At 37.7% G+C, this 25,720-nt stretch overlaps 4 protein-coding genes across 11 annotated transcripts in view; 2 read left to right on the top strand and 2 right to left on the bottom strand.

Annotated features, from left to right (window-relative positions):
* The window catches only part of pbx4 (pre-B-cell leukemia transcription factor 4), a 41,422-nt gene extending 38,322 nt beyond the window's left edge, over positions 1 to 3,100 (top strand). For all 6 annotated transcript variants that reach the window (XM_077213554.1, XM_077213557.1, XM_077213556.1 and 3 more), the window contains one exon: positions 36 to 3,100. In XM_077213554.1, coding sequence (XP_077069669.1) covers positions 36 to 128 — 93 coding nt within the window. In that variant the 3' untranslated portion in view covers positions 129 to 3,100. The remainder of the gene's footprint in view (positions 1 to 35) is intronic.
* Positions 3,101 to 12,018: 8,918 nt separating this feature from the next.
* lpar2a (lysophosphatidic acid receptor 2a) lies at positions 12,019 to 15,658 on the bottom strand. The gene is made up of 3 exons (XM_077213548.1): positions 15,374 to 15,658; positions 13,979 to 14,905; positions 12,019 to 12,449 (listed from the first exon to the last, which is right to left on the bottom strand). The coding sequence occupies exons 2-3, from the start codon at positions 14,733 to 14,735 to the stop codon at positions 12,118 to 12,120; spliced, it is 1,089 nt and encodes a 362-aa protein (XP_077069663.1). The 5' UTR covers positions 14,736 to 14,905; positions 15,374 to 15,658; the 3' UTR covers positions 12,019 to 12,117.
* Positions 15,659 to 17,095: 1,437 nt separating this feature from the next.
* LOC143722249 (epoxide hydrolase 4) lies at positions 17,096 to 23,441 on the bottom strand. Its single transcript, XM_077213547.1, has 7 exons — positions 23,064 to 23,441; positions 22,578 to 22,663; positions 20,896 to 21,053; positions 20,683 to 20,811; positions 20,464 to 20,567; positions 18,256 to 18,404; positions 17,096 to 18,163 (listed from the first exon to the last, which is right to left on the bottom strand). The coding sequence occupies exons 1-7, from the start codon at positions 23,304 to 23,306 to the stop codon at positions 17,899 to 17,901; spliced, it is 1,134 nt and encodes a 377-aa protein (XP_077069662.1). The 5' UTR covers positions 23,307 to 23,441; the 3' UTR covers positions 17,096 to 17,898.
* A 1,541-nt stretch (positions 23,442 to 24,982) lies between these two features.
* Positions 24,983 to 25,720, top strand: part of brd4 (bromodomain containing 4) — a 61,941-nt gene continuing 61,203 nt past the window's right edge. For 2 of the 3 annotated variants that reach the window (XM_077213569.1, XM_077213567.1), the window contains exon 1: positions 24,983 to 25,129. The gene's annotated coding sequence lies outside the window, so the exon portion shown is untranslated. The remainder of the gene's footprint in view (positions 25,130 to 25,720) is intronic. The other variant, XM_077213568.1, reaches the window with a different exon arrangement.

Raw genomic sequence — 25,720 nt, 5'->3', positions numbered from 1 at the left:
CTTACCTCATACTGTTGTTGTGACTCTGTCCACAGGCTAACAACAGCTGGCAAGACAACACCAACCCTTCCTCCATCACCTCTCCACCAGGACCTCCTGGCAGCATCCACTCCGACACCTCCAGCTAATACAGCTCACGCTACGCCACACACACACACACACACACACAGACACACACAGCATCTCATCGTCCTGTCTCGCCTGTGCTCTCCTGCTCACAACTTTCGTCCTTCACTCTAGCAGATGTCAAAGGTCTTCCATAGTCCTCGTTCCTCTTCCTTCATGGTGTGCCAGGGTTCTTACGCTGAACCAGACTGACTGAAACACACACACACACACACTCCTCTCGTGCAAAAGACGCAGAACATCACGTTTGCTGAGGATGGGTCTGAATAAACCACACATCCTCTTCAGCAGTTTTTGTGTGGAAAACACAAAGTCTTGGACAGTCTCCGCCCAACTCCACGTTACCTTTCCTGTTACAACCTGTCATGATGGGGATTACGCAACAACTCCCTCCTTGCTTGTACCAAAGTGCTGTCAACGGTTGTCGCACCTTCCGCTCGTTGAAGAACAACCTCAGACAACTGACCCATGAGAACGCCATTTAGTCTGCTTTTTAAATATGGTTTCCGATCGGTTTCATCGCTGCTTCAGCAAGCAAAACCGACTTTGCGAAGCGTTTCTCACAAAACAATCTGTCCTGCATTGTTCAACGTTGTGTTAAGCACAAATCCTATCAAATCACACTTTGAGCTGGTGGTTGGATGGAGAGGAATCCATCTGTGTAAAGGTACGCCGGATATTTGAACACTTTAACTAGCTGATCGCAGAAGAGTTCGGTGTGAAAGACCTTCAGCGGAGGAGATGAAAGGCGATTGATGTGCGGTCAGCGACTTCATGTTTCCTCACTACTTGTCCACTTTCTCAACAGATGTAAAAGAGATGTTGACATTGACCTTGTTTTTAATAGTTTAGCCAGTGTTTTTATTTTTTCCTGCCGCTTTTTCGCCCCCGCAAAGATTCACCAGCCACCAAATAAAAGACTCGACAGGAACTCAACCTTGTCTTGGGAAAGGGGTTGGACGGATAGCTGGAGTATTTTGTTTGGATTGGGACATGGGTGGGTGTTTAGAAATATTTTTAAAGGGAAAGAAAAAAAGATATTCCACTGTCTTCCATGCATGTAGGGTGTTGAGATGTTTTAGTGATTCCATTTAGCCTAACGTTTGTTTTTGTTTTTTAAAAAACAAAAGATACTATAAAAGGAGGGGGTAAGTAACAGACCAAATAAACAAATGAACAACTCCAGAAACAAAAACGACACGTCAAACTGCCCAATCCAGCACTTACAGCTGGCATTTGGTTTCACTCGGACTTCCGTGGTATTTTATCGATCGCACGATTTCATAACAGGCATCCGTGACACACTGACCACGATACTCAAACCTTTCTGAGGAGGCCATAGCAGTTGCCAACCAATAATTCCGACTAGGAGAAGCGTTACAGTGGAAACGTGCTTGTTACAGATATCAAGGAGCTCTTTTGATTAGCCGTGTGCGCTATGGCCGCTCATGTTACTGTGTTGTGTGTACGGGTGTCTGTTTTATAAGGGTTGGGTTGTCTCGTCACTCACTCGTGCTTTTGAACTGATTGTATTGTACGTGCAATTGAAAGCACCTGTTCCTTGGTAAAGCATGCTGTCTTTTTTCTTTTTCTTTTTTATTGTTGTTGCCTACAATTTCACTAAACAAAGGAACTCTGTTTTTATTTTTTATTTTATTTTTTTCGTTTTATTTTTTTGTAATCAGTTAACATAGCCAAGCAACAAGGGCTTTTCTCCTTTCAAATTTAACCAAAAATAAGCACTGGATGTGTTGTGATTTGAAACAGATGGACTAAAGCTAGTAGAGGAACATCAAATGAATTTCTATTTACTTTTTCCAGACAAGACAGACAAGTTGTTTTTGTATCCCCGGGATTTGTTGTTTTTTTCTCTCTCGCTCTTCCCCCCCAAGTTTACCTTTAGTCACGGAAGCACCAGGGCGGTTTGATAAATGAATGGAAATTCTATATATTACACAAAGGACTTAATAACATTGAAATGTAAATTGGGGTTTTGTTTATATGTACTCATGGAAAAACAAACTCTGAGGAGCTTTTCAAGCTATTATTCAGATCATTGTGTCCTCTATAGATTACTGTTAGTTATAAACATTTCACATGGATATCTCCAACTAATGCTATTACTACACCAAATTTCTTTGTTTTCTTTTCTATCAGTCATCTATGGATGTCACTGTACAGATTGTGGAATGTTTCAGTGTATTTTTCTCCTTTTGTATGCTTTTAATTTTTTTTTTTTTTTTTTTATCGCTGGGGGTTTTGGATTCGCTCATGAGCAAGAGTAATATTTGTTAGTCTTTGTAATATTCATTTTAGCGTTCCAGTTACATTTTATTTGGATCGGGAGTAGAGTTTTTTTTTTTTGTGTGTGTGTGGTTTTGTCAGAGCTGGTTGCATTTGTTTGGGGTGCTATGAAAATTCCCTCACTCTACTAACAGACAACTACGAAATTGACAGAATAAGATGTTTTATTGGAGTACATGTATAAGCTATGTAACAGAATGATGATTTTGAACACTACATATCTGGTAGATCTGGCTGTTGACGTTCCTAAATGTCTTTTTCTCCCAAAAGCGCACCAATAACCTGTTTTAGTTCAGTATCAGTTCACTGAACCGATAAAATGTTTGGATTGCCAATTTGGGATTATGATCTGAGGTGGATTCCACAGTACCCAATCAAATGCCATCAGTGGTTTTTTTTTTTTCCTCTATTTTTTAATCATTATTTTACTAGAATTGTAGTACACTCTTCCTTCTGTATTTACCATTCTCTCCCTCCTCTCTACCTCTCCTCTCTCCATTTCACTTGTATATAAACCCCACCATTTTCAGACTTGGTAGTCTGTATAAACTCCTTTTATACCTCAACTTTAGAACTGTTCTAGTGAGAGAGAAAAAAAGAAATATGAGAAAATTGTAGTGTTCCTTATTAGAAAAACAAAAACTAATAAAATAATCTAGTGTGCTTTTGAGCCTGTAGTTTTTCCTTGTTGCTGTTCATTAAGGGTCTATTTGCATGTTACGATCGGTAAAATGATCTCGTTATGGAGGTTATGAATGAGTCTGCCATTTTCCAGCGTGCCAGACGGTTTTCTCGCCGCCATGTCTGAATATTTATACGACACGAGGACAATAATATGAGGATCACAATAAATCAGACCTTTTCTCCTCATCTCAAATTGATTATGTGCTCTGTAAATGGTGAAATGAAACAAAGCCCACATTCTGCATAAAGTAAAATTAGAAACACTGCTAAACAAAACAGCATGAAATCAAGGTCATTTTATTTGGGGTCTTCTATATCAAAGCATCAGCAAGTCAGTAATTCATGATCATTAGAACCGCGGTTTACCATCAATTACATTTTACGTTTCATCTTGAAAAACGTTCTGTGCAAAAGTCACTTCCACGATGCCAGAGCATTTAAATGTGGTTGCTTGCTAAGATTGTTGTCGAAAGGTTGCTTGGTTTCTACACATTTGCATAATACTTGTCAACTTGCTGCTTTGGCTCATCCACAAAGAAAAGTTGGGTAAGTGATTTTGCCATGTCGACGAGACGCTCGCTGCATTTCCCTACGATATAGTATGCTGAAACAGTACACCAAAAGAGTAGTATTGGTGCGTTCAAGTCGTCCTGGGAAGTTTGTTTTTTACGAGTTGGGAAGTCGTGTTTATGACGGCAGGTGCGTTGAAGTCGCTTTCATCACAGCAATTATGGCCATGCACCTTCTCTTAATACTACAGCAAGGTTTTTAAACTGTACTCCTTGAAAATGAAGAACAACAAATGTGCTTCAGGTGTGTTTTGCTTTTTTAATTTATGAAGCCACTGTAAACTTTTTCATTGTTATATTACAATGCTATTATTATTAATTTGTGCTGGGAATTACTTTATTGTAAATAAAAAAGCCTGACAATGTGACTGCTAAATATCTATAAATATTGTGGTCCGCCACGTTTCTGACACGGCCCAACTCATAAACATAGGGCTTAAAGAAAATTCTGAGCTTCCCACTCATATTTACAACTTTGCGGTGGCATTCATGTGCGCTCAATTCGTAAATATGATCTTTTCAACATGACTTGAACACACCACATGTCTGATCCTTCAAAGGTCAGACCGATGTTGTTAGCCTACAGAGGACTGTTCTTGTCGCCTAGCAACTGTGAGGGCTGCCGTTGACGAGCGGCAGTAACGTTTGTATTGGACATTTTTGATATAAACTGAAAACAATACGGGGTTCATAAACTGTCTAAATATGTTCACCATGGTCCATTACTGTATATTATAAATGGTATAAAATATATTTACATCTTAGTAAGATATGTCAACATTTGAACCGCCTTTAAGGTGGGGTGGGTTACAGTGGGTTACATTTGTATCATATTGAGTAAGCTGAAACCAAATACTTATTTTTAAAAGTGTAATTCGGTGATTTTTCCGAAAAAAAAAAACATCCTGTCGTCACTGGTGCGTAATGAATTCTGGGGTAGGCAAGGCTGCGAAGGATCCATCTGTTGTTTCCTTCAATGCTCAAAAAACGAATGCCGCATGAATTGGGACAGCCTTCAAAGGATGGAGCCTCCGAATTGGGATGCAGCTTTTTTTTTTTTTTTTTTTTCAAAAAACAGTAGCACTGCATCTGAAATCAAATACTTTCCTACTTTGTAGTATGCGAAATACAGTGTGCCAAAAGAGTAGTATGTCTGAATACATTGTATTCGAAAAACAGTAGGTGAAAAGTACCTGGATGACCTACTACTTTGGGTGAGATTCTGAAGTGTGCATTAGATGTACACTTTACTATCCCATGATGCCACAGGAGAGGATTTTATGAATGGAGGTGAAGCGACACAACTGATGTTGGTTGATTACGTGACAGTAACAACACAGTGGATGGTAAACATCGGAATTTCATTCATAGCCTACTACACACATTTATACTATATGTAAAACCAGGTAAAAAAAACTTTTTTAACCAAGTAAATTCAAATGTAGGCAAAAAGCATTGTATGGACTTCCAATCCACCTTATTCTGCTCTAAACAATGGGCGCCGCCGTGACGACGACTCCGGTTGCCTACTTCCGGTTCGTACTGTATTAGCAGTGAGAGAATGAGTTCAGGCTCTACATATGCTGTTGTTGGTTGTTTTAACAATTCATAGAAGATAAAAAAAAACTTTTTAGAAACTGGGTGCTTTGAGCATAAGATAAAAAGGAGAGAATGCCTATGTCCGGTTCTGTATCAGCTACATTCAATGCCAGAGAGTAGACTTTTTCGGTTAGCTGCGCTAAAACTGAAGCATCCAACGAAAAAGGTGTAATACGTTACCAGTAGGGATGGGCCTTTGAAGCAAAAATAATATTCGAAGATCGCTGGGTATTATGCAATTAATATTCGAGAATCGCACCCTCCATCACATCACTCACACATGCATTTATAAGGCCATAGGCTACACACCAGAGCACATGAGCAAAGCGGAGCAGTGTGACGCTTAAATATAAGTAAAAAAAAAAAAAACATACGTTTAATATATTTAAGTTTCACAATATAATGTTTTTTTATTATTTCATCTATGTTGATTATATGAAAAGGGAACCGCATGAGATGAGTCAGATATGATCATAAGATGCCCAATATATCGGAAAACATTTGGAATGGCTCAGACATGATTTTGACCACTTATCAAGTTTGGTTTTGTAGAAAGCCTTTCTTCGTCAAGTTCACACAAGTTACCAACCGATGCATCCTCGGTAAAATGGGCGTGTCAAGAACACTTCCGGGATTTTTAACCGTTCTTGCCAAAATGCAAACTTGTGTATTGAGACAGTACTTGGGCAGCGACGGATGACGTTTCACAAGTCCACAAGAACAGACAAGTAGAGCTTAGATCGGGCCCAAAAAATCAAGCCCGACCCGAGCCCGTGCACGTTGTGTCCGAGCCCAGCCCGGCCCGACACATTAACTGTAATTATGAGCCCCGTAATTATGTAATTATAAACCCGACCATTTTTAATATGTGGGCCGTTATAATCAGGGGCGACGACAGATCATTTTTTAACGCAGGTGCTGAATGGGTGCTAGACCATTGACACTGTGGAGCTGTGCAATTTTATATATATATATATATATATATATATATATATATATATATATACTATTAATAAATGTGCAAAAATTGGCCACTTAATATTTAATATTCAATTATGTTAATTATCACAATGATAGTTTTAATTTTATTAAATTGAACAATTAGTAAATTCGGTGACAAGCGTGCCGAGAATTGATTTAATTTTATGATGAGATGCTCCAGTTCACGTGCTATGGTGAACACGGCTCGCAGGCGCCTCCATGTCATGAATATTGCCTGCCATATTTGCTTCTTATTAATGCCTCTTCTTCTTCAGGCAATTGGTTGATGAAAAATGTATTAAAATTAAGATACAATTTATACAAAACGAAATTCACTTTAAAGAAAGGCTTTCTACAAAACAAAACATAATGAAGTGGTCAAAATCATGCCTGAACCACTCCATGTCTCCTGATATTGCGCATCCTCCTATCTACTCTGTTCACTTTCATAATCAACATAGATGGAAAAAAATAACATTATAATATTTTAATAAATATGAAACTAAATGCGCTTATTTAATGGCTACAACACATACAGACTCTCTAGCAGCGCCGCACTTGGACTCAACAAAGCCAACACATATGTTGTCACTGCCCACGAGTTTAAAATATTTCCATACCTCCGACTTTCCTTCATACTTGCTCAAAGTTAATTCTCCTGTTTTAATTTTTTTCTTTACTTCTTCAAGCTCCATGTTGCACTTAAGCTACACAATACATCACAGCGTGCGAGTGGAGGAGACGCTGCGCGTGACACGTGACGTGCTTGATCAAGGGCCCGACCCGAGCATAGTGGCGGGAAATATCGGCCCGGCCCGGCCCGCGGATCGGGTCTGGTCGGGCTTGGGCTCGGGCAGAGAATCTAAGCTCTACAGACAAGAACGCATATTGAGAAACGGCCGTGGATACTGTTGACCATCGATATAGCTGCTCATGAAGCCCATCACATGCTCTAAGTGGTTGACCAATCACAACAGACTGGGCCAGCCAACCAATCAGAGCAGACTAGGCTTTTTGGAAAGGCGGATTTAAAGAGACGGGATCTAAAACAGCTGCTGCGTTCCAAACCGCATACTTCCCTACTATTTAGTATGGGAAAAGAGTAGGCAAGCGAAAAAGTATGTATTAATCCAAAAGAGTAGGCGAGAATTACCTGGGTGACGTACCAATTATCGCGAGATTTGGACTTAAGTGCGTTCGAATGTGCCTACTTTCCTACTATATAGTAGGCGAAAACAGTACGTGAAGGAAGCAGTACGTTCGAAACATCAGTATTCATAAAAGAGTAGGGGAGAAGTTCCCGGATGGCTTACTGCTTCCGGCCCGATTTTTGAGTGCTCAACCGATGGATACTCTTCTATCCCAGGAGGCCACGCGAGAGCATACGTCATTATCAAACATCACGGAGATCAGCGACGCCGGGGGTTTTCAAATGTGAGTAAACACGGTTCCTTATGTGTTAAACTACAATAGAGTAGACGTTTTAACTGTTGAAGGTGTAAAGTAGTTAGACAGTATAGTATAGTTGTGATTTTGCTGTAAAAACATGTTTTGTATAGCTAGCTAACAGGGGAGCTCTAAGCACACGTAACGTCTCTAAAGTGGATTTACATAACCATATACATCTTAAACACGCTTATTTAAAATGTCTATTTACATCTGAAAGGAAAATATTGTAAGTATTGACATATTGCAGATGAGCACATCACAACATGAAAAAGACATCTGAGTGATGTATGTGTGGCATTATCATAGGATAGGATAACGTGAATTCACTGTTGTCAACACTGTTGACATTAGACTAATGTGCTGTAAATAAGGTAAATAAACAAATCTATAAAGTAACTAAACATGTTTTTATTCAGACTGGTGTGAGCACTGAGGATGAGGAGCCCAGAGCTGAATCCTGGAAACGGTGCCATGGATGAGACTGTCATAAGATCTCTCCATCTGCCCTTATCGCATCAGATTGTGAAGCGCAGCGCAGCAACAAGCTCCGGCACGAAGGCACGGTCACCTCTGGTGAATTCATCAGAATAAAGCCGCAGAATGGGAACCGCTGTGTTGAGATGGCAGTAGGATGTGGGCTTCAGCGCCCAAATACATGCTTGTAGTTTGAATAAAGATTTGTTTCATGTGCATGCATTTGTTTATTGTGTGATGGTTACTTTTATTTGTTCTTTTACTCACTTATTCATGTTTCTTATTGTTGTCAGTATATAAAATATAATTATTTAATGTATGCATTAATTCATTGCTTGACTGACAATTGAGATGTTCACATTTTGCTTGTTTTATTAAATTATATCATTTTTAGTATATAAAAAAAGTAATATAATTAAGTATTGGTCAGCATTTAATATTATTTTGTTTAAGTTTTGGGGTGGGCTAACAATGCAATTCATTCTGAGGTAATATTATTTTTTTATGAGCGATACTTGCATTTTTTGAGTATAAAGTCAACAGTTTCTCCAAAGGAGATCTTCGAGCAGCGGCCCGTCTCCTTGTGCACTGCAGACAGTAAACGCAGAGGAAAACTGTTCTAGGTTCTGCTGTCGAGTTACTGATGTTATGAAGTGTTAGTGCACCTGTCGCTCATATAATTTAAACTTATAAACTTATTACATAAAGATCATGGAAAGATACTAGTTGTATCTAACAATTAACAATCATAATGACAAAGCAGAAAACATAAAGATCATTGGTTTGTGTACATCATAATATATTTATACACAGGAAAAAAGAACAATAACAAGGCTAAATATCTTTAAATATAAATAGTTCTTCATAATACATTAAAAAATAGTTCTGTTGTTATTGTCTGAGGGATGAAACGAGAGGTGAATTCATCAAGAAAAGAGGAAAACTTGAAGGAGAAACTTTTTGGGTATAAAATAAAGAAATTAACAACATATTCAAGAGATAACGATTTTGGGGTTTCTTAAAAAATCGTTATAAGGAACTGTGGGTCACATTAGAAGGTTTTAAAATATAACAACTTAAATCAACCCTAAATGTATTCACAAAATAAATTGGCAGCTGTTTCTTCAGCAATACCACAAAATGAGCAAGTTTCATCAATATCAAGATATTTACAGACAGATGAATTAAACGTGTCGTTCATCTTTTAAGTTGTTGCGCTTGTGATAACGTGTCGTAGGTCACATGATAACGTCAACATGGCGGATGATGTCCGGATCGCATTCATACTCAACGAGATTTGGCTATAAAGTACCTACTCTTTTAGCGCTTGTTAAGTAAGTACTCATTGAAATTAAGTACCTACTCATTGAGTATGCGGTTTGGAACGCAGCCAGCGTTTCAGGCAAAGAGGAAGAACAGAGGTTCTGCAGCAATGTAGAGTATGAGAAAAACGTTTTTTTTTTTACTTCAACTTTTTTTTGTTTTACTTTATCATGTAAATGTATTCTAACAGACTTACAAACGTGTTAATGAGCATAAGGGCACTTTAAAATGAGAATCTAAAAAAGTATGATTTGTAAGAAACAACTGCACCTAACCACGCTGTCGGTTTTAGACCTGGGCCCGTATGTATATAAAGCTTCTCAGAGTAAAATTTTAGTCTCAAGACTGTCAACATTCTAAGAATTACATAATTTTACTCTTATTCCAAAACTTAAGAATAAGTGTGATTCATGAAGGTCCCTAAGTGTTAGGACTTAAATTATTTAAATTATTTAAGAGAGCTGTAGAGGTCTCCTAACCTAGTTAGGAGTAACTAGAGGGCAGCAGAGAGGACGCAGCATTGCGCTTTTCAACGAAAATATGATGTATTGTAGTTAAATGAGTTGATCAAATGCTAAAAAAGTTTAATCAAGGTATTCTTTTTTTAACTTACCTTTAAGAAATTTTATAGCAATGAAATTAAAGTAATAATTATATTTTTTGGCAACTGGAATGCAGCAGTGCACCTGTGATGACTCGGGGCCCTCCAGTCCACAGTTAGCAGGCTCTTGAATTGCACAATGGTGACACTGACCACACCAAATATACAGTGGTGACCAAAAGTGATGTGCAGAGTTTTTTTTTTTTTAAATGACCCTACAAGTTTGCTTAAACCATCAAATTATGAGGAAAATATTTTTATATTTATATTTTTTCAATATTTTAAAATATGAGGGAAGAACAAAACACTAAACTTAGAGAATGTATTTATCCGAGACAATTATTTCAAGTCACTTTTATTTCTGTAGACAAACTATATACATTTATTAACAGCCCAGCAAGCACGTATTGTGTTATAAAGTTGCGTCCGTAACTCGCGATCCGAGGGTACGGAAACTGCATTTCCTGGCTGAGGATGAAGGCAGGGGCGCAGCCGACCCCCGGGAGGTATGAGGTATGGACAGAATAAGGACCCCCGGGAGGGACAGTATGGGAAGGGACCATCCTGGTGGTGATGGGTAGGATGCAGGGCAATGTAGGCGCCAGCATCTTCAAACTCAGACGTGTGTAAGTAGGCCTACCGATCTTTTATACCTACTACAAGTATTAGAACACGATTGGATAGATAAAAAGGCAAACAAGCGACTTTTCGAACGTCCCCAAAGTGGAGTGCGGCGCGACAGAAGTTTCGCACGGACAAGTGGATCAGTAGGCCTACTGTTAGGTCCACTTTGTAACGTTACCGAGCGGACTTAAGTGACGTGATAATTTAGTCTTCCTGGCAGAAACTTACGTTAAAGCTTTAATTTCCATTGTAAAAATCAATAGTTATCTATTTAGTTCATTTATCTATACAGCCACTCTGGTGAAAACAGTGATGTCATCGTCCAGCTCAGTTCAGTTCTCATATAATGGTCAATGCAGGAGATCGATAATATTGTTTAATATTAAGTGACAAAAAAGGGCAAACTACAGCTACAGGTTTTAGAAAAACTAAAAAGCTCACAGGAGAAAAAAAATCATACATTGTCTACAACATATTTAATTGTCCTTTGTTGTTTTTTCACGTGTTCATAATTTCTTTGTATGACAGCCTTGCTAAAAATTATGTCTGTACAATTTGGAATGTTTCATTGTGTTATCACAAATAAACAATTGACTCCAGGCACAACTACACAATTACGCTTACAAAATATTTAACACATTTTTAATACTATTTGAATAAAGGGTGAATCTGTCAATTTTCCTTCAATACTAATTTGTGATAATTTGGCACAATGCAAAGCAATTTTTAAAAAATACATTTAAATATTAAAGTTTCAGTGTCTTAATTAAATCATTGTATTATAACTACATTAAATGATTGGTGTCATGCTGCTATGACCTCACCCTTGCTGTTTCACTATTGGCTTAATTTGTGATTAAGGGCGGCCATTTTGGGTTAACAACATTGTAGTCCTTAGTTTGCAGCACTTAAGTGCCACTTCAGTCAGCACTTAAGAATCAGTCTTATACTTTACTGAAAGTTACTTTTAGCTGCTTTATAAAAGTCTCCTACTCTTAGAGAAGTCCTACTTTTTACGAAGTATTTTTTGACACTTAAGTCAAAGCTTAAGACTATTCTTAAGAGCATTTCTTAGAAGTTTTATACATACGGGCCCTGGTATTTTTTCTGATCCGTCAGATCTCATTCCCAACAAAACGGTCCAAAAAAGAGCCTTTTTATGAATATTAATGCTTGTGCTTTGTGAAAAGATAAACTTCCTGTGGGCAGCAGAGCAGCTCACTGACTCAAGACCACTAATACATCTATTGTCGAAGAGAGACAAAAACACGCACCAAAACAATCTTATCAAAAATGAAGTATTATTTACTCTTTGTACACACTGTGATCATTTCACTAAGCAAATACAAAGTCATTTATTTACAAAGAGAAATTCTTTTTCTATCATTTCAATAGGCTTTGTTCAGAAATGGGCTCTAAACTGGTGGAGTTACAGTTGTTTTTCTCAGGGGGAGCCCCTGTTTTCACAGACTCAAAGCGGATGCCAGAAGGCCCCTCACGCTGGCACATTCTTCTCCAAGGGAAGGAGAGAATGCGTTTGTAAGTGTGCCTCATGTCCTTGTCCCGAAACGAGTAGATGATAGGGTTCACTAGAGAGTTACACTCAGCCAGAACCAGGCAGTACTTCTCATATTTAAGAACCTCACATGCACTGCAACTGAGACCATCCAGTAAGAGAATCACTAGACCCGGCGTCCAACAGATCACAAAGGCTCCTGTAGAGAAGGGAAAAAAAGTGTTGATGTGCGCAGTGGTACAGTTTGGTGAAAACCACTGCAGCGTGCAAATGTATTCTTGCGAAACGCTTTATACAGTAAATGCTGTATCATACTGAGAACAATTAACGTGTATATTTTTCGAGGGCAATGACATTTCACGACATAGAAGGTGTAATTTTCACACACACGGACCAACCCGTGCCTGATGTTTACATCATTTTCAATACAGTTTCAATTGAATGACTCAAACGTAATGGAAAAATTAACAGTAACATTTTGCAGTAAGTGTCACAAACTAACAATGACCAATATTTTTGCCAGCATTTCATTTTTAAATATAAAGTTTAGGGTCAGTAAGATCAGATGAATAATTTATTCCACAAAGATGTATTAAAGATGATCCAAAGCGATAGGGAAAAGAAAAAAAAACTAAAAATGTTACAAAAGTTGTTTTTTTGTTTGTTTTTCAAAAAATCAGCTTTGCAATCACAGAAATAAATAAATTACACTTAAAAATAAATTCAATTATAGAACTGTGGTTTCAAATTTTTATAATATTAGATAATATTGCTGTTTTATTGCATTTTAAATCAAATAACTACAGCATTTGTGAGCAGCATAAGAGACTTCTTCCAAAAACATACACACACACACACATGATTTATGCAGCAAAATGTTACAGATATGAACATTAACCAAGATCAATAAATGCTATAAAAGTTCGTTGTTAGTTTATAATTACTAATGCATTAAATAATGTTAACAAAATTAACTTAGTTGTAACAAGAGTAGTAACATTTTCCTTTACACTTTGAATGTGTGCTCATAACATACTCTTCTTAAGAAACATATTGAACAAAATGTTTATATTTATTAAGTGATTAAAGTGTTTTCTTTACAAATATCATTAATTAATATCACCACATGATGTTTTACAACCTGAACTAATCTTTCAGTCAACCTTCAATTGTTTCATATTTTAAGATATTTATTATAGACCTTTTTCCTGCATCTTTGCGCATCATTTTTTAATAAGTGCATCATTTCTTTGTGCATCATTTTTTAATAAGTGCATCATTTCTTTGTGCATCATTTTTTAATAAGTTTTTTTTATATAACTTCAAAGTGTCATATTGACTCCCATTTCAAAATACTCTTTAGAATATTTTATACACATTTAATTATTCTTCAGAATAATTCACTACTATAATATATGTATAAATTGTATTTGATTTTATGGACACTTCCTCACAATAACACCATGTGCTCAGTTAAATGCACAACCAGAAGTCTCAACTGGCCTTAGGGTAACTTTAACTGATTCCTGTTCGAGGTACAAAAACAAGCGAGTGTTCGACAAGCAAAATCTGTGCCAAACCGGTTTGCTCAACTTGTTTTGGGGTTGATATACTTGTTTGTCCTAAAACAAGTTAACAGTACTCAATACAGTTAGAGATACAAAAAATGTTTCAGAAGAGTTTCACTCAGACGGAGTAATCTCCCAAACGTAAGATTCAAGGCCTTACCCAGAATCATGGACATGGTCTTCATGAGGCTGATAACGGTCTGGTTGTGCATGGGCTGATCCGTGTGAGGGGACATCAGTTGATTCCGACGGCGAACGTAGATGAAGATGTGCGTGTAGACGGCCACCATGATGAAGAAGGCCAGGAGGTTAAGGACCGCCCAGAACACTAAGAAGCTGCGGGAATATAGTGGCGCTACCGTGGAGCAGGTTGTCAGGTCACAAACACAGTTCCAGCCCATGGCGGGCACCAGACCCATAATCACGGCCACCAACCAGATAAAAACGATCAGCATCACCACACGCCTCTTGGTCATGGTGCTGTGCAGCTGCATGGTGAAGATGGTCTGGTGGCGCTCCACTGCCACTGCCAGCAGGTTGACCACAGAGGCAGTCAGGCTCATGTTGATCAAAGCCCCGCGGACGAACCACTGTTTGATGGACAGATTGATGGTCCACGGCCCCGTGTGGAACACAAGGTAGAAGTACGAGATGCCGGCGAAGAAGTCAGCGGCAGCCATGTTCCCGAGTAAGTAATAAATGGGAAAGTGGAACTGTCGGTTGATGATTACGGCCACTATGACCAACATATTTGCCAGAATAATAAAGATGCAGATCGGGAGCCCGAGACTGACCACCACATAGTCATGCGCGCGCCACTCAGCACTGATGCTCTTGCCAGTCTTATTGTAGAAGTAGTGCACTGGATTGTCATAAGCCTCGCAGCCGGTCGAATTGAATAACATTATTAGAGACATTCATTCATGTAAATCCCTTGAGCTGTTAGGTTGTTCCCAGTTTGGCCAGTTCTCTTTGATGCTGTAGTCCTAATGATGCGATTAGCCACCATTTGGGAATGATGCTTTTACATATCAGAAGTGTCCCAATGTTGCTGCTTACAAGGCGTGTCTTTTATTGTTTAACAACCCTAAAACACAGGAAGCATCAGGACAGCAACGTTATTTGTCCGTACAAGTCCAAGACAAGTGGAAAAGTTAATCTTTAACAAGGGAATAGGGGAAATGATAATAACTAGTCTTCATTCGGACACGCAACACGCAAGTATTGATTTTAACAAATGTACACATGAAAAATTAACAGCAAAGTAAACGGGGGAATGACGTTTTGCCCCATTACAATCCTAACTGCTCCATTTATTACATAACTCATCAGTTTTAGGGGTAGCATTAAGAAAACGGGAAATAAAACTAGTTGCGGTTAATGAAATGCTTAAGTGAAACCTGGACGCAACAAATCTAACGTAACAGCAGAAACACGCGGAATTTATTGGCCCCTGCAGTGTGTTAGGCTACACTGTACAGTTTGGCTCGGTTGTCACCCTGCACAAAAACAACAGCTACTTTCTTCTAAAACAACACTAGGGAAACACACTTACCGTTGTCAGAGTTTCAGAGCAAACAAAGAAAAGACACATAACAGCAGCTGTCGATGTTCTGGCACTCGCCGCCGGAAACGCTCATCTGGCGGAGGAGTTCGAGCAGAAATCTTGATTTTCGAGTGAAGAACAAGAGAGGAATGACTGAGATCCGCAGATCACACCTCCCTCAAACCTGATTTGACGGAATTACTGCCCGAAGACCCAATGAGCACGAGACTATTCAAAACCTTTGACGACAGGTTTAGAAACTAGATATCGGATTCATTTCCCAGAATCTGGCACACAACGTGTATGGCAAGCCGTGTTTATGATTATTCCTTAATCCAATAATGGTTTATCACTAGATTTCATGTAATTTTCATTAGATAGTACTTATTTACTCATAATATCCATTCCAATTGCTATGTGTGTCAATCTTAACGTTTTTATTAGGGTAGGCATACAACGGGGCTTTTTATTACTCCCATAGTAAATGATTGGAGAAAAAATATTGATGTTTGTATTGAACATTGATGGAGCAACAGTTTGTGTGAAAATAAGTTTGTTTGTTTGTTTAAAAAACGTATAAATGTATGAGGTGACAATGTGCGCCTTTTAACCCACACACGGGGTAAAGCTAAGTGTTTATTAGTTTTGTATTTTGTACGTGTGTATTTACACAAACACTTTAACTGAAATATGTTTTTAATCATATCTAAGTTAATACTTGTTCAAAACAATTACTTTAGCGAAGTTTGTACTATTTTCTGTTTATTTTGATCAATAAAATGTATCAAATGCTATAGCCTACTGCTACTAAAATATGTTGATTTAAAAAAAAGAAAGAAACAAAATTATTTTAAAAAGTTAAGATTCTGAAAGCAGTTTAAGGAGATTTTACCATGTCATGTCAACAAATGGAAAAGTCATTGAGCTGTTATTATCATGTTAACTATTGTGCCTTTCGCCCCAACAGCAGGGGTGCTTTTTACACCAAATATCATACTTTTACATATTCATCTGTTCTTGAAAAAATGTTGATTTAATAAGCTTGAACAAAACTGAAAATCATTAAGACATTTGTCTCAAAATATATATATCCGATATTTTCATTTGCTACTTAAAACTACAACATTTTTTTTTAAACATATATTTTTTTTTTATCAAATTAGCACAGAATCAACTTTGCACTGCTGTCTGCTATCTCGTCAAGGATCAGCCAAATTTCCATGGGCATCATAAATAAATTTTGAAGAAGAAAATAAAATCATAGGCGCCCTTTACCCCGGTGTGCCTTTAGTTCCGCTTTACCCTACAAATTGACTTGTCACTAGACAACATTACATATTTACTAGACACTAAAATGTTAGTTATATTTTCATTAAATTATAAAGTAGACATACTGACATTTGACAAGTAAAATGGCAATTAAGACAGGTAAAAATAATATGGAAAGATGGTGTATAAAAAGTTACTAGCACAAATATGTTCTCAATTTGGATATGTAGTCAAAAGTGAATAGTTGATATATGAACCACAGATCCTCAAAATTCAATATCAAAAATCCACTACTTGCTACCAGTAAAAACTGAATGTTACTTAGCTTATAAGCATTTGGATAGTCACTACTTGAATAGATAGGCTACTTTTATATTGTTATATTGCTTGCCACATGAGGTGAGCACATAACGAAAGTCACAGAGAAATTGATTTTAAAATGATGACTGTGACTAGGACTTGTTAAAGTGTTCACAACAAAATTAATTTTTATTTAGAATTCTTTTCTACACGAAAACACAACAGAAAACTATATAACACAAAAAAGATAAATTTAGCAGAATGTCCTGCTCAGACTGTCTGGCTCCAAATCATCATAAAACCATCCTATAAGTACCATAAAAGTATTACAAAAGTAGTCTGGATGACACATGCACTATATTTAACGCCTTCCAAAGCAATATTTTATGTGTGAAACAGACTTAAAGTTTGAGCTATTAATAATAAATGTTAGCAATGACAGACTAAAATAGCGTAGAAAGAATGATAATTCCATTGTGAAACAAAAGTTTCTGTTTTTAACTGTGACGTATCATAATCATATGTTCAGTATACATCCTCCTCAAGAATCTGGGTTTGTCTCTATGAGATCATGTTTATTGTTGTCACAAATGTTGAGATAATTCAACACATTGAGCAATTAACATGTGTCCAATACTCAGGAATACCCAAATATACAGAAATACTAAGCCAAATTTTTGATGTGGTTATAGAGTATTTAGTCACACTAAATTTAAACAGATTGTAAGAAGTGACAATCTACTAATTTTTGATAACTATGCTGGATTTTCAATTAAACAGCTCGCAGAAAAGACACTATAGCACAGTTATGATATATTATGATATATACCATCCTTGAAATCCTTATTTGTCAAAGTGTCTTGAATTGAAGATCTCATAAAATGCAATATTATATACAAGGAACAAATACGTAAAAGCTGAAAATCTGAAACCTTGCCCGATCCAAAGACTAAAAAAAATATTCTTCATTGCGCCAAGTGAGCCAAAGGCAATCCATGATTGTGTTTTATGATGTCTTTATCCAGAACAAAGTCCCATATGAGTTTGTTGACTATCTCAGGTTGATCCTGCTGAACCCAGTGGCTGCATTCGGGAATAGTGTGAATGACGACGGGACCCCTTACGTAAGGCCTCGTTCCACCGGACATGCCCTCCACCAGTATATTGTCTGCCTCACCCCAAATTAACATGCAGGGCACACCGACATCCTGATGCTTGTACAGAGTGTTACTGTAGAAAGAGAGGTACACAGTAACCACTTTAAGCAATGTACTGCAGTTTAAGCCCATGATGTAGAAATGTAAGTGTGATGTGTTTCAAACCTGAGGAGAGAGCGGAAGTAGTTCAGAGGGGCTGTGAGACCTCCAGGCTGGGACAGCCGGTACAGGTAACCCTCCAGCTGGGACTCAGTCAGTCTTCTGGCTTTGTTCTGGATGCCCACGTTCGTGCCACAAAATAGACTTCGAACCAACTATGCACATGACCAGTGTTGGAGAAAGTTACTTTTAAAAGTAATGCATTATATTGCGTTACTCCCATAAAAAGTAACTAATTGTAATAGTTACTTTTTATGGAAAGTAATGTGTTACAGTACTTTCGCATTACATTTTCTCACATGGGCTGGGTTTGCTTGTTCGGTTTTATTAAAGGGATAGTTCACTCAAAAATGAAAATTCTGTCAGTATTTACTCACCCTCATGTTGTTCCAACCCCGTAAGACCTTCGTTCATCTTCGGAACACCAATTAAGATATTTTTGATGAAATCTGAGAGCTGGATCACTCCTCCATAGGCTTCTTCAGGGATTGACTCTTGCCAGCCCCGAAAAGTTATTAAAGACATCATTAAAATAGTCCAAGTGACTACAGTGGCTCAATCTTAAAGGTGCTCAAAGCGATGTCACTCGTTTTTTAGGCCAAAACATTTTTTGTCACATACAACAAACATCTCCTCACTATCCGCTAGCTGCCTGTCCCCTGAACACACTGTAAAAAAACGCGGTCTCTGCAGACACCCCAGGCTCCACAAACAGCAACAAAAACAAACTGGGCTAACCCTCACCACGAAACATAACAAACTGTTCCAGCCAATAAGAAGGGTTTGGGGGGTTAGTGCGCGTATGAGGAGGAGGAAGGGTCTAGCTAGCCTTTGTTTTGTTTGACAATACTTTAAACGTCAACAAGAAGTGATGTCACCCGACATCGCTAAGAGCACCTTTAAGTTTATCAAACGACGAGAATACTTTTTGTGCGCAAAAAAAACGACTTTATTTCAACTATTCATTTCCTTCTCTGTGGGCCTCGAGTCAGTTCACTGGTGATATGACGCAGTTCTTCTGTTGATATACTTCACACGCATCACACACATGACCAGCGTCGGCCAATAGTAAGCCTACGTGTGACGTATAGTTATACGCAATCACACTACGTTAACTGACTAGAGGCCCATAGAAAAGGACAAAATGCGCACAAAATGTATTCTCGTCGCTTGATAAACTTAAGATTGAGCCCCTGTAGTCACTTGGACTATTTTAACGATGTCTTTAATAACTTTTCGGGGCCGGCAAATTTTAATCCCTGAAGAAGCCTATGGAGGAGTGATCCAGCTCTCAGATTTAACCAAAAATATCTTAATTCGTGTTCAGAAGATGAACGAAGGTCTTACGGGGTTGGAACAACATGAGGGTGAGTAAATACTGACAGAATTTAAATTTTTGGGTGAACTAACCCTTTAATAAAAGCAAATGTAAAGGCCCAAAAGTTACCAAAACAACAACAAAAGCCTCAGGCTGAAGGAAATAAAAATGTAGGCCTGTACAGTAGAGGGCACAGCTCAAACATATCTTTCAGCTGTGCTGCAATTCTGGGACACAGAAGAATAGGACGCAGGACAAAGAAAGTTCAACTCTATTCCTTCAGCAATAAAAACAAAAAGATGAAACCCAAATGTCATGTATATCTGAAGTAATTTTTTCTTCGTATGGTTGAATTGGATAATCGAAGGTCAGCAGCAAGGACATTGGTTAATAAAGTGAGATTAAATACAAGGAATATATTTGTATTATTTAACATCTTTAACATAATAGTAATATTCTGAGCTTTCATTCATTTTGAGGAATACTGAATCTGTTTTTGTGCGAGTGAGATGAGTAAATGCTTACATTTAGTTTAGAACTATAAGCATCATGTTCACACACAGCGTCTCTGCACTTACGATTTCTCTCAACACAAATGGGAAAACAAAGTAACTTGCGTTACTTATGTGGAAATGTAACAGATATTTAGTTGAAAACTCAAAAGCAATGCGTTACTTTACTGGTTACTTAAAAAAAGTAATCTGATGATTATGTAACTCGCATAACTTATAATGGGTTTACCCGCAACACTGAAGTCAGGAAGTGACCCTGGTTTTTAGTGTTTCCTGTTACAGTAAAATAAAAAAGTTTCAAGACAAAAAATAAGCAGAAACTGTTAACCACAGTGACAAACAGAACGGGCATAAAGAGTAAAAGGATAAAAGTGTTTACACTACCTTAAAATCTTCAAGAGATAAAACAAATTCGGGCAGAAGCGGTAACTGAAAGAAACATGCATGTCCAGAGCGTAACAGCTGAGAAGGTCTTCTCAAAACTGCATCTGGGTTTTACAGAAATAAGTATAAATATCCTGTCCCCACATTGGAGTTTCAGTTCAGAAACCAGAACAGTGTTAAGAAACAGAAGTGAAACGATGACCTGTCTGGCCCTCTTACCCAGCCACGAGGCAGGGTGAGGGGCGTTCATGACGATGAGAAGTGTCACCATGTCAGGCCGCTCCAGTGCAAAATGCCATGCCAGCATCCCACCCCAGTCATGGCCCACCAGTATACAACTTGTGTGACCTGTGAGTAAACAAATCTCCTTCCAGTGCATTTAGTGTCTAAGGCAGTTTATTTTTCACACTTTGATTCAGTCAGTAGGTCTACCCAATTCATCGATGGTGTCTCTGATGTCGTATAAGAGTGTCTCCAGTGAGTATTCCTCCAGCCGGACGGGTGCGTCCGAATCTCCACAGCCACGCAGATCTAGCGCCACCGTGTGGTAATGACTGCTGAACTCATTTAATTGGTAACGCCAGGAGAACCTGCAGGTCATACTGATTCCTTACAACACACAAACTCTGACTTGCTACAGTAGCAGTCAAAAGAAACTGTTTCTATTTTGAATGTTTTTGAAAGAAGGCTCTTATGCTCATCAAGCCTGCATTTATTTGATCAGAAATACCTACAGAAAAAACTGTCATATTGTGATATATAATAACAATTTAAAATAGTGGTTTTCTATTTCAATATACTTTAAGTATGATTTATTTTTGTGACCCAATGCTGAATTTTCAGCATCATTACTCCAATCTTCAGTGTCACATGATCCTTCAGAAATCATTCTCATGTGATGATTTATTATCAATGTTGGAAACAGTTGTGCTGCTTACAATTTTTTTAATAATCTGTGATATTTCTTTCAGGATTCTTTGATGAATAAAAAGTTGAAAAAGAACAGCATTTATTTAAAATATCATTTTTTTGTAACGATATACACTACTGTTCAAAAGTTTGGGGTCAGGCATTTTTTTCTTTCTTTTTTTCTTGTTGAAGGAAATTAGTACAAATTAGTGTGAAATTGATAAAAACTGGTAATAAAGATTGATATTTGTAGAAAAGATTTATATTTTGAATAGGCTAAATGCTGTTCTTCATAACTTTTTCTTAACATCTATGAATCCTGAAAAAAAGTTTCACATGGGTTCCAAAAAAATATTAAGCAGCACAACTCTTTCCAACAATGATAATAAATCAGATTATATGAGAATGATTTCTGAAGGATCATGTGACACTGAAGACTGGAGTAATGATGCAGAAAACACAGCTTTGCATCACAGAAATAAAGTACAATTTGTATAATTTGTAATGTATGTTTAGTGTTTTTCTTTTATTAATCTTTATGCCTCAAATGTATCTGATTGACTTAGGGTGAACTTTTGTACTTGCTGAAAAGTTTATACTGGCAAAAGTCTATAAGGTTCCGATAGACAGACCACAAACGCTTAAATATATCAGAATAAAGTGGTAAACGAATGTTATCTTAGCTTAACATATTGCACGACTAACAGCTCAGAGTTTGAAAACATGAAAACTAGATATGTTTGTGTCTTGCGTGTCTCCTTCGATGCAATATATATGAAAAGAGGAACATAGCTGTGTTCCGATACGCAACTAGGGAGATCAATTTCTGTACAGGTCAGTCTACCTTGGACTCTTAGGCAAAGAATATTATACTCAGACTGTTTAATTATATTTTACTTACAAATATTAGAAGTGATCTTCACTGTTCATTTTATGTTTCTTTATTAAACTTTTAATCCTCATTATGGATGAATTAATATTAGCCTACCCTTCATTTCTTATTTGATTGTCTGCTGTTAAGAAATAAAATTGGACTTAATCAACTGACTGTATCTCCTCCCTGCGTCAAATATGATACAATAAAAGAATAAAGAAATGCATATTTTAAGAAAACACTATGTAGAAAACACTTCACAAAACAGTTTACGGCGGCATATGTACAATTTTAAATAAGCAGAAAGAGAAAATGAAGCAGAGGAAGTCACCAGTTCTCTGGGAATCCATGAAGAAACAGCATTAGAGGCTTTCTGTGGTCTCCTTTAGTTACATAATGGAACCTCAAGCCTGAGCTCTGAAAGACCAAAAGAAGATATAAAACAGAGTCACATCGTTTGATAGTAAAGAAAGTAAGAAACAAAGAAAGAAAGAAAGAAAGACCTAGCCATTATTTTCAATAACTAGCAATCCTAGATCAATATCAAATTTGATGAAAGATGGCTATATATAAATTCTATTTGACATTGACTGTAATAGCCTATCACAGGGCTAGTGTGTCCCATTAAAAACAAAGGATTGTGAAACGCCGTGTTCTATTTTTAAACACAGGTGGCGCAAGAACACAAGATATGGGCAATCATTATTTCGCCGTTCATTCACCTTTCCTAAACGATTTCGTACAGATTACGTTGTTTAATGTTTTTAAAGACATCAGATACATTCTTGTTCATGTTTTTCATTATAAATCCTCTCACCCTGCCCTTCAGATATGCATGGTGGCCAAGTGCAGGGTCTTGGAGGCAGTCTGGGGGTTTCTTTCGGATGGTCCATTGAAAAGTTCTAGATGGATCCCTAAATCCAGTCCAGGCAATTCGGATCAAAACCAAACAAGTAGTGATTCCAGCTGTGCCATACACAACAACATAATATACCAAAGAGAGAATCCATAAACTTAGCCGAGTTGGTAATAAAAGCAAGTGTATCAAAGAATGACTCATGATGATTATAGCTAGTAATATTAATAATCAGAGACATATGTCAAAGGACAGGCTCAGTGTAGCAACTGTCCCTCGTCTTTGGTTCAGTTTTTAAAATACACCCCATGTGACTGTGTGGAAACAACTGTCGCTGAGCTATTTTTGTACCACAAATAAATTGTCTGGGAGCTTGGCTTGAGTCACCGTGCGTGAACCGGAAGTTGCAATCGACTTCAGTATTATGATGTATTTTCCAGTGAAATGGAATATAATGAGAAAATATAGATATTGCTGACTGACAGTTGGAGGAATGTTCTACACAGGCCATCAAACTGACGTCATCAGCGAAGGAAGGCCCTTCACACACAGAGGTTGAAGTAGCCTACATTTTCAGATTTTGTTCAAAGATTACAAATCACAATTTGTGTGTGTGTGTGTGTGTGTGTGTGTGTGTGTGTGTGTGTGTGTGTGTGTGTGTGTGTGTGTTTATGTGTGTGTGTGTGTGTGTGTGTGTGTGTGTGTGTGTGTGTGTGTGTGTGTGTGTGTGTGTGTGTGTGTGTGTGTGTGTGAATCAACTTCACCACAAAACTAGTAATGTGCTTCAACGAAGTAAAAGTGACATTTTAAAGTGAATTCCTTGCAATTAAAGTGCCAGCTTTATTTGCAAGACATTATAGCCTATTATAAATGTATGGCCTACCAACATAATGACGGTACGTATTTTTGTACCAATAACTGTAGTATATTGTTAAAACATAAGCTCAACTTCTCCTTATAAAAATTATCGTAGGTGTAATTTTCCATAAATGTTAATCTATAAATATACGTAATATTATAATATAGGCTACTTAATGTAATAACTACCACAGAATAAACTCTGACAGTGCAAACAACCCTGAACGAACTTTTCTTCACTGAGTATTAAAAAAGTATTCTTATTTGTTATCTTTTCTGGCTCTTGGTGTGTTCACTTGTGAATAAAGTTTCATTGCTCTTCTCTTAATCCATTGTAGACATTACGCTATATGTTCTTGCTCCATAAATTCAATAAATGCAAGTCCTTAAAGTGACAGTTCACCCAAAAAAAAAAATTCTGTCATTATTTTCTCACCCTCACGTTTTTTTTAAAACCTGTATGTCTTTCTTCTGTTGAACACAAAATAAGATATTTTGAAGAATATTGGTAAACAATGACGGTAGCCATTGACTTCAATAGTATGGAAAAATATAGGCTATATGGAAGTCAATGGGGTCCATCAACTGTTTGGGTTCAACAGAGTAAAGAAATTCATACGGTTTGGAACAACATGAGGGTGAGTAAATGATGACAGAATTTTCATTTTTGTGTGAACTATCCTTTTAAATGGGGTTTCTATGGTATGACCCATTTCAGGGGAAGCCAAATTTTCAATTTAAAATCAGTCAGATCTGTAAAATGAATCTTCATATTTACAGGTAAAGCTTCATATTTTTAATAGGTCAGACCTCTTTCACACCCTGGATTTTGAGACTTTATTTCATGAAATGAATAATATAGCGAACCTACTAAAGGTATTTTAGAGCCGATGTGTTTTTTATTTCAAAATTTCAGCACATATTTTATTGTTGTTGTTACTTCAGAGAGTGTTTAAATGACACCGATCAAAGGGCAAACGGAAGAGATCAGAGTTGAGAGGGTTTCTAGGTGATCTTACACACGTGTGAGGTGTGACAGACAGAAGCGCTTGCTGTCCTCCCACGTCCTGTGCGTCCTCCGCGCGCATGACGTCACCGACGTCTCGAGCTGTTTGTTCTGGATTGTGGGAGAGAAAGAGCCCGCGCGCCCTCACAACAAAATAAAGAAGGTAAATAAACAAGCAGCCTTTACACGTATGCAAAGCGATTATTTCTTGTTAACGGTCCCGGCTTATGCTGCGTCGTTTCGTGTAACGGTCAAACGCGCTAATCAGCGCTGAAATGATTGTCTGATGCGCGCGCGGTGAAAGCGGCCTGTGTGTCGCCGAGTGCTAACGCTAGCTGCTAGGAAAGACAAACTCATTCATGACAACGGGTCAGTGTGGATATAATTTTGCTCTTGGGCTCGTTGCATTTGTGTTTTAGTGCTGAATTACGACACCTAAATCGCGTGTGCGTCAAAGAAAGAAAGTAATGCAGGGCCCTGAGGTTGTTTATTAGCATTAGGCCGTTTGCTGGTTAAAGCTAGCACAGCATCACATCCCTGCTCTGCGCAGCTTCGCTAAAATCTCACGTTTCCCTGTGCGGGAATGCTTGTGGACTTGACGTAGGATTGTACGAGAATGTGCGTATATTAACGCACGGTCAGATTAATTAACTCGGGTTAATTTGATCTGCGCTCGTTTCAAGCTTCTGACATTGACAGATGTGTATACATTTGGACCGTGGTTGTTTCACGCTTTCGGTCTGGGGTGAGAGTG

Source organism: Siphateles boraxobius, unplaced genomic scaffold (genome assembly GCF_051911475.1).
Source record: "Siphateles boraxobius isolate OS27281-9 unplaced genomic scaffold, OSU_SipBor_1 66, whole genome shotgun sequence".
NCBI lineage: Eukaryota > Metazoa > Chordata > Actinopteri > Cypriniformes > Leuciscidae > Siphateles > Siphateles boraxobius.
Note: the sequence above shows the minus strand (reverse complement) of the source record. Positions and strands in the feature narration are given on the sequence as shown.

Coding starts and splice junctions, on each gene's coding strand:
- lpar2a (XM_077213548.1), bottom strand. CDS start 14,735: ATGTCTCTAATAATGTTATTCAATTCGACCGGCTGCGAGGCTTATGAC. Junction 12,450..13,978: donor GACCATGTCCATGATTCTGG/GTAAGGCCTTGA, acceptor CCTTCTCTACAG/GAGCCTTTGTGATCTGTTGG.
- LOC143722249 (XM_077213547.1), bottom strand. CDS start 23,306: ATGAGTCATTCTTTGATACACTTGCTTTTATTACCAACTCGGCTAAGT. Junction 22,664..23,063: donor ATGCATATCTGAAGGGCAGG/GTGAGAGGATTT, acceptor TTGGTCTTTCAG/AGCTCAGGCTTGAGGTTCCA. Junction 20,568..20,682: donor TCACCCTGCCTCGTGGCTGG/GTAAGAGGGCCA, acceptor TGTAAAACCCAG/ATGCAGTTTTGAGAAGACCT.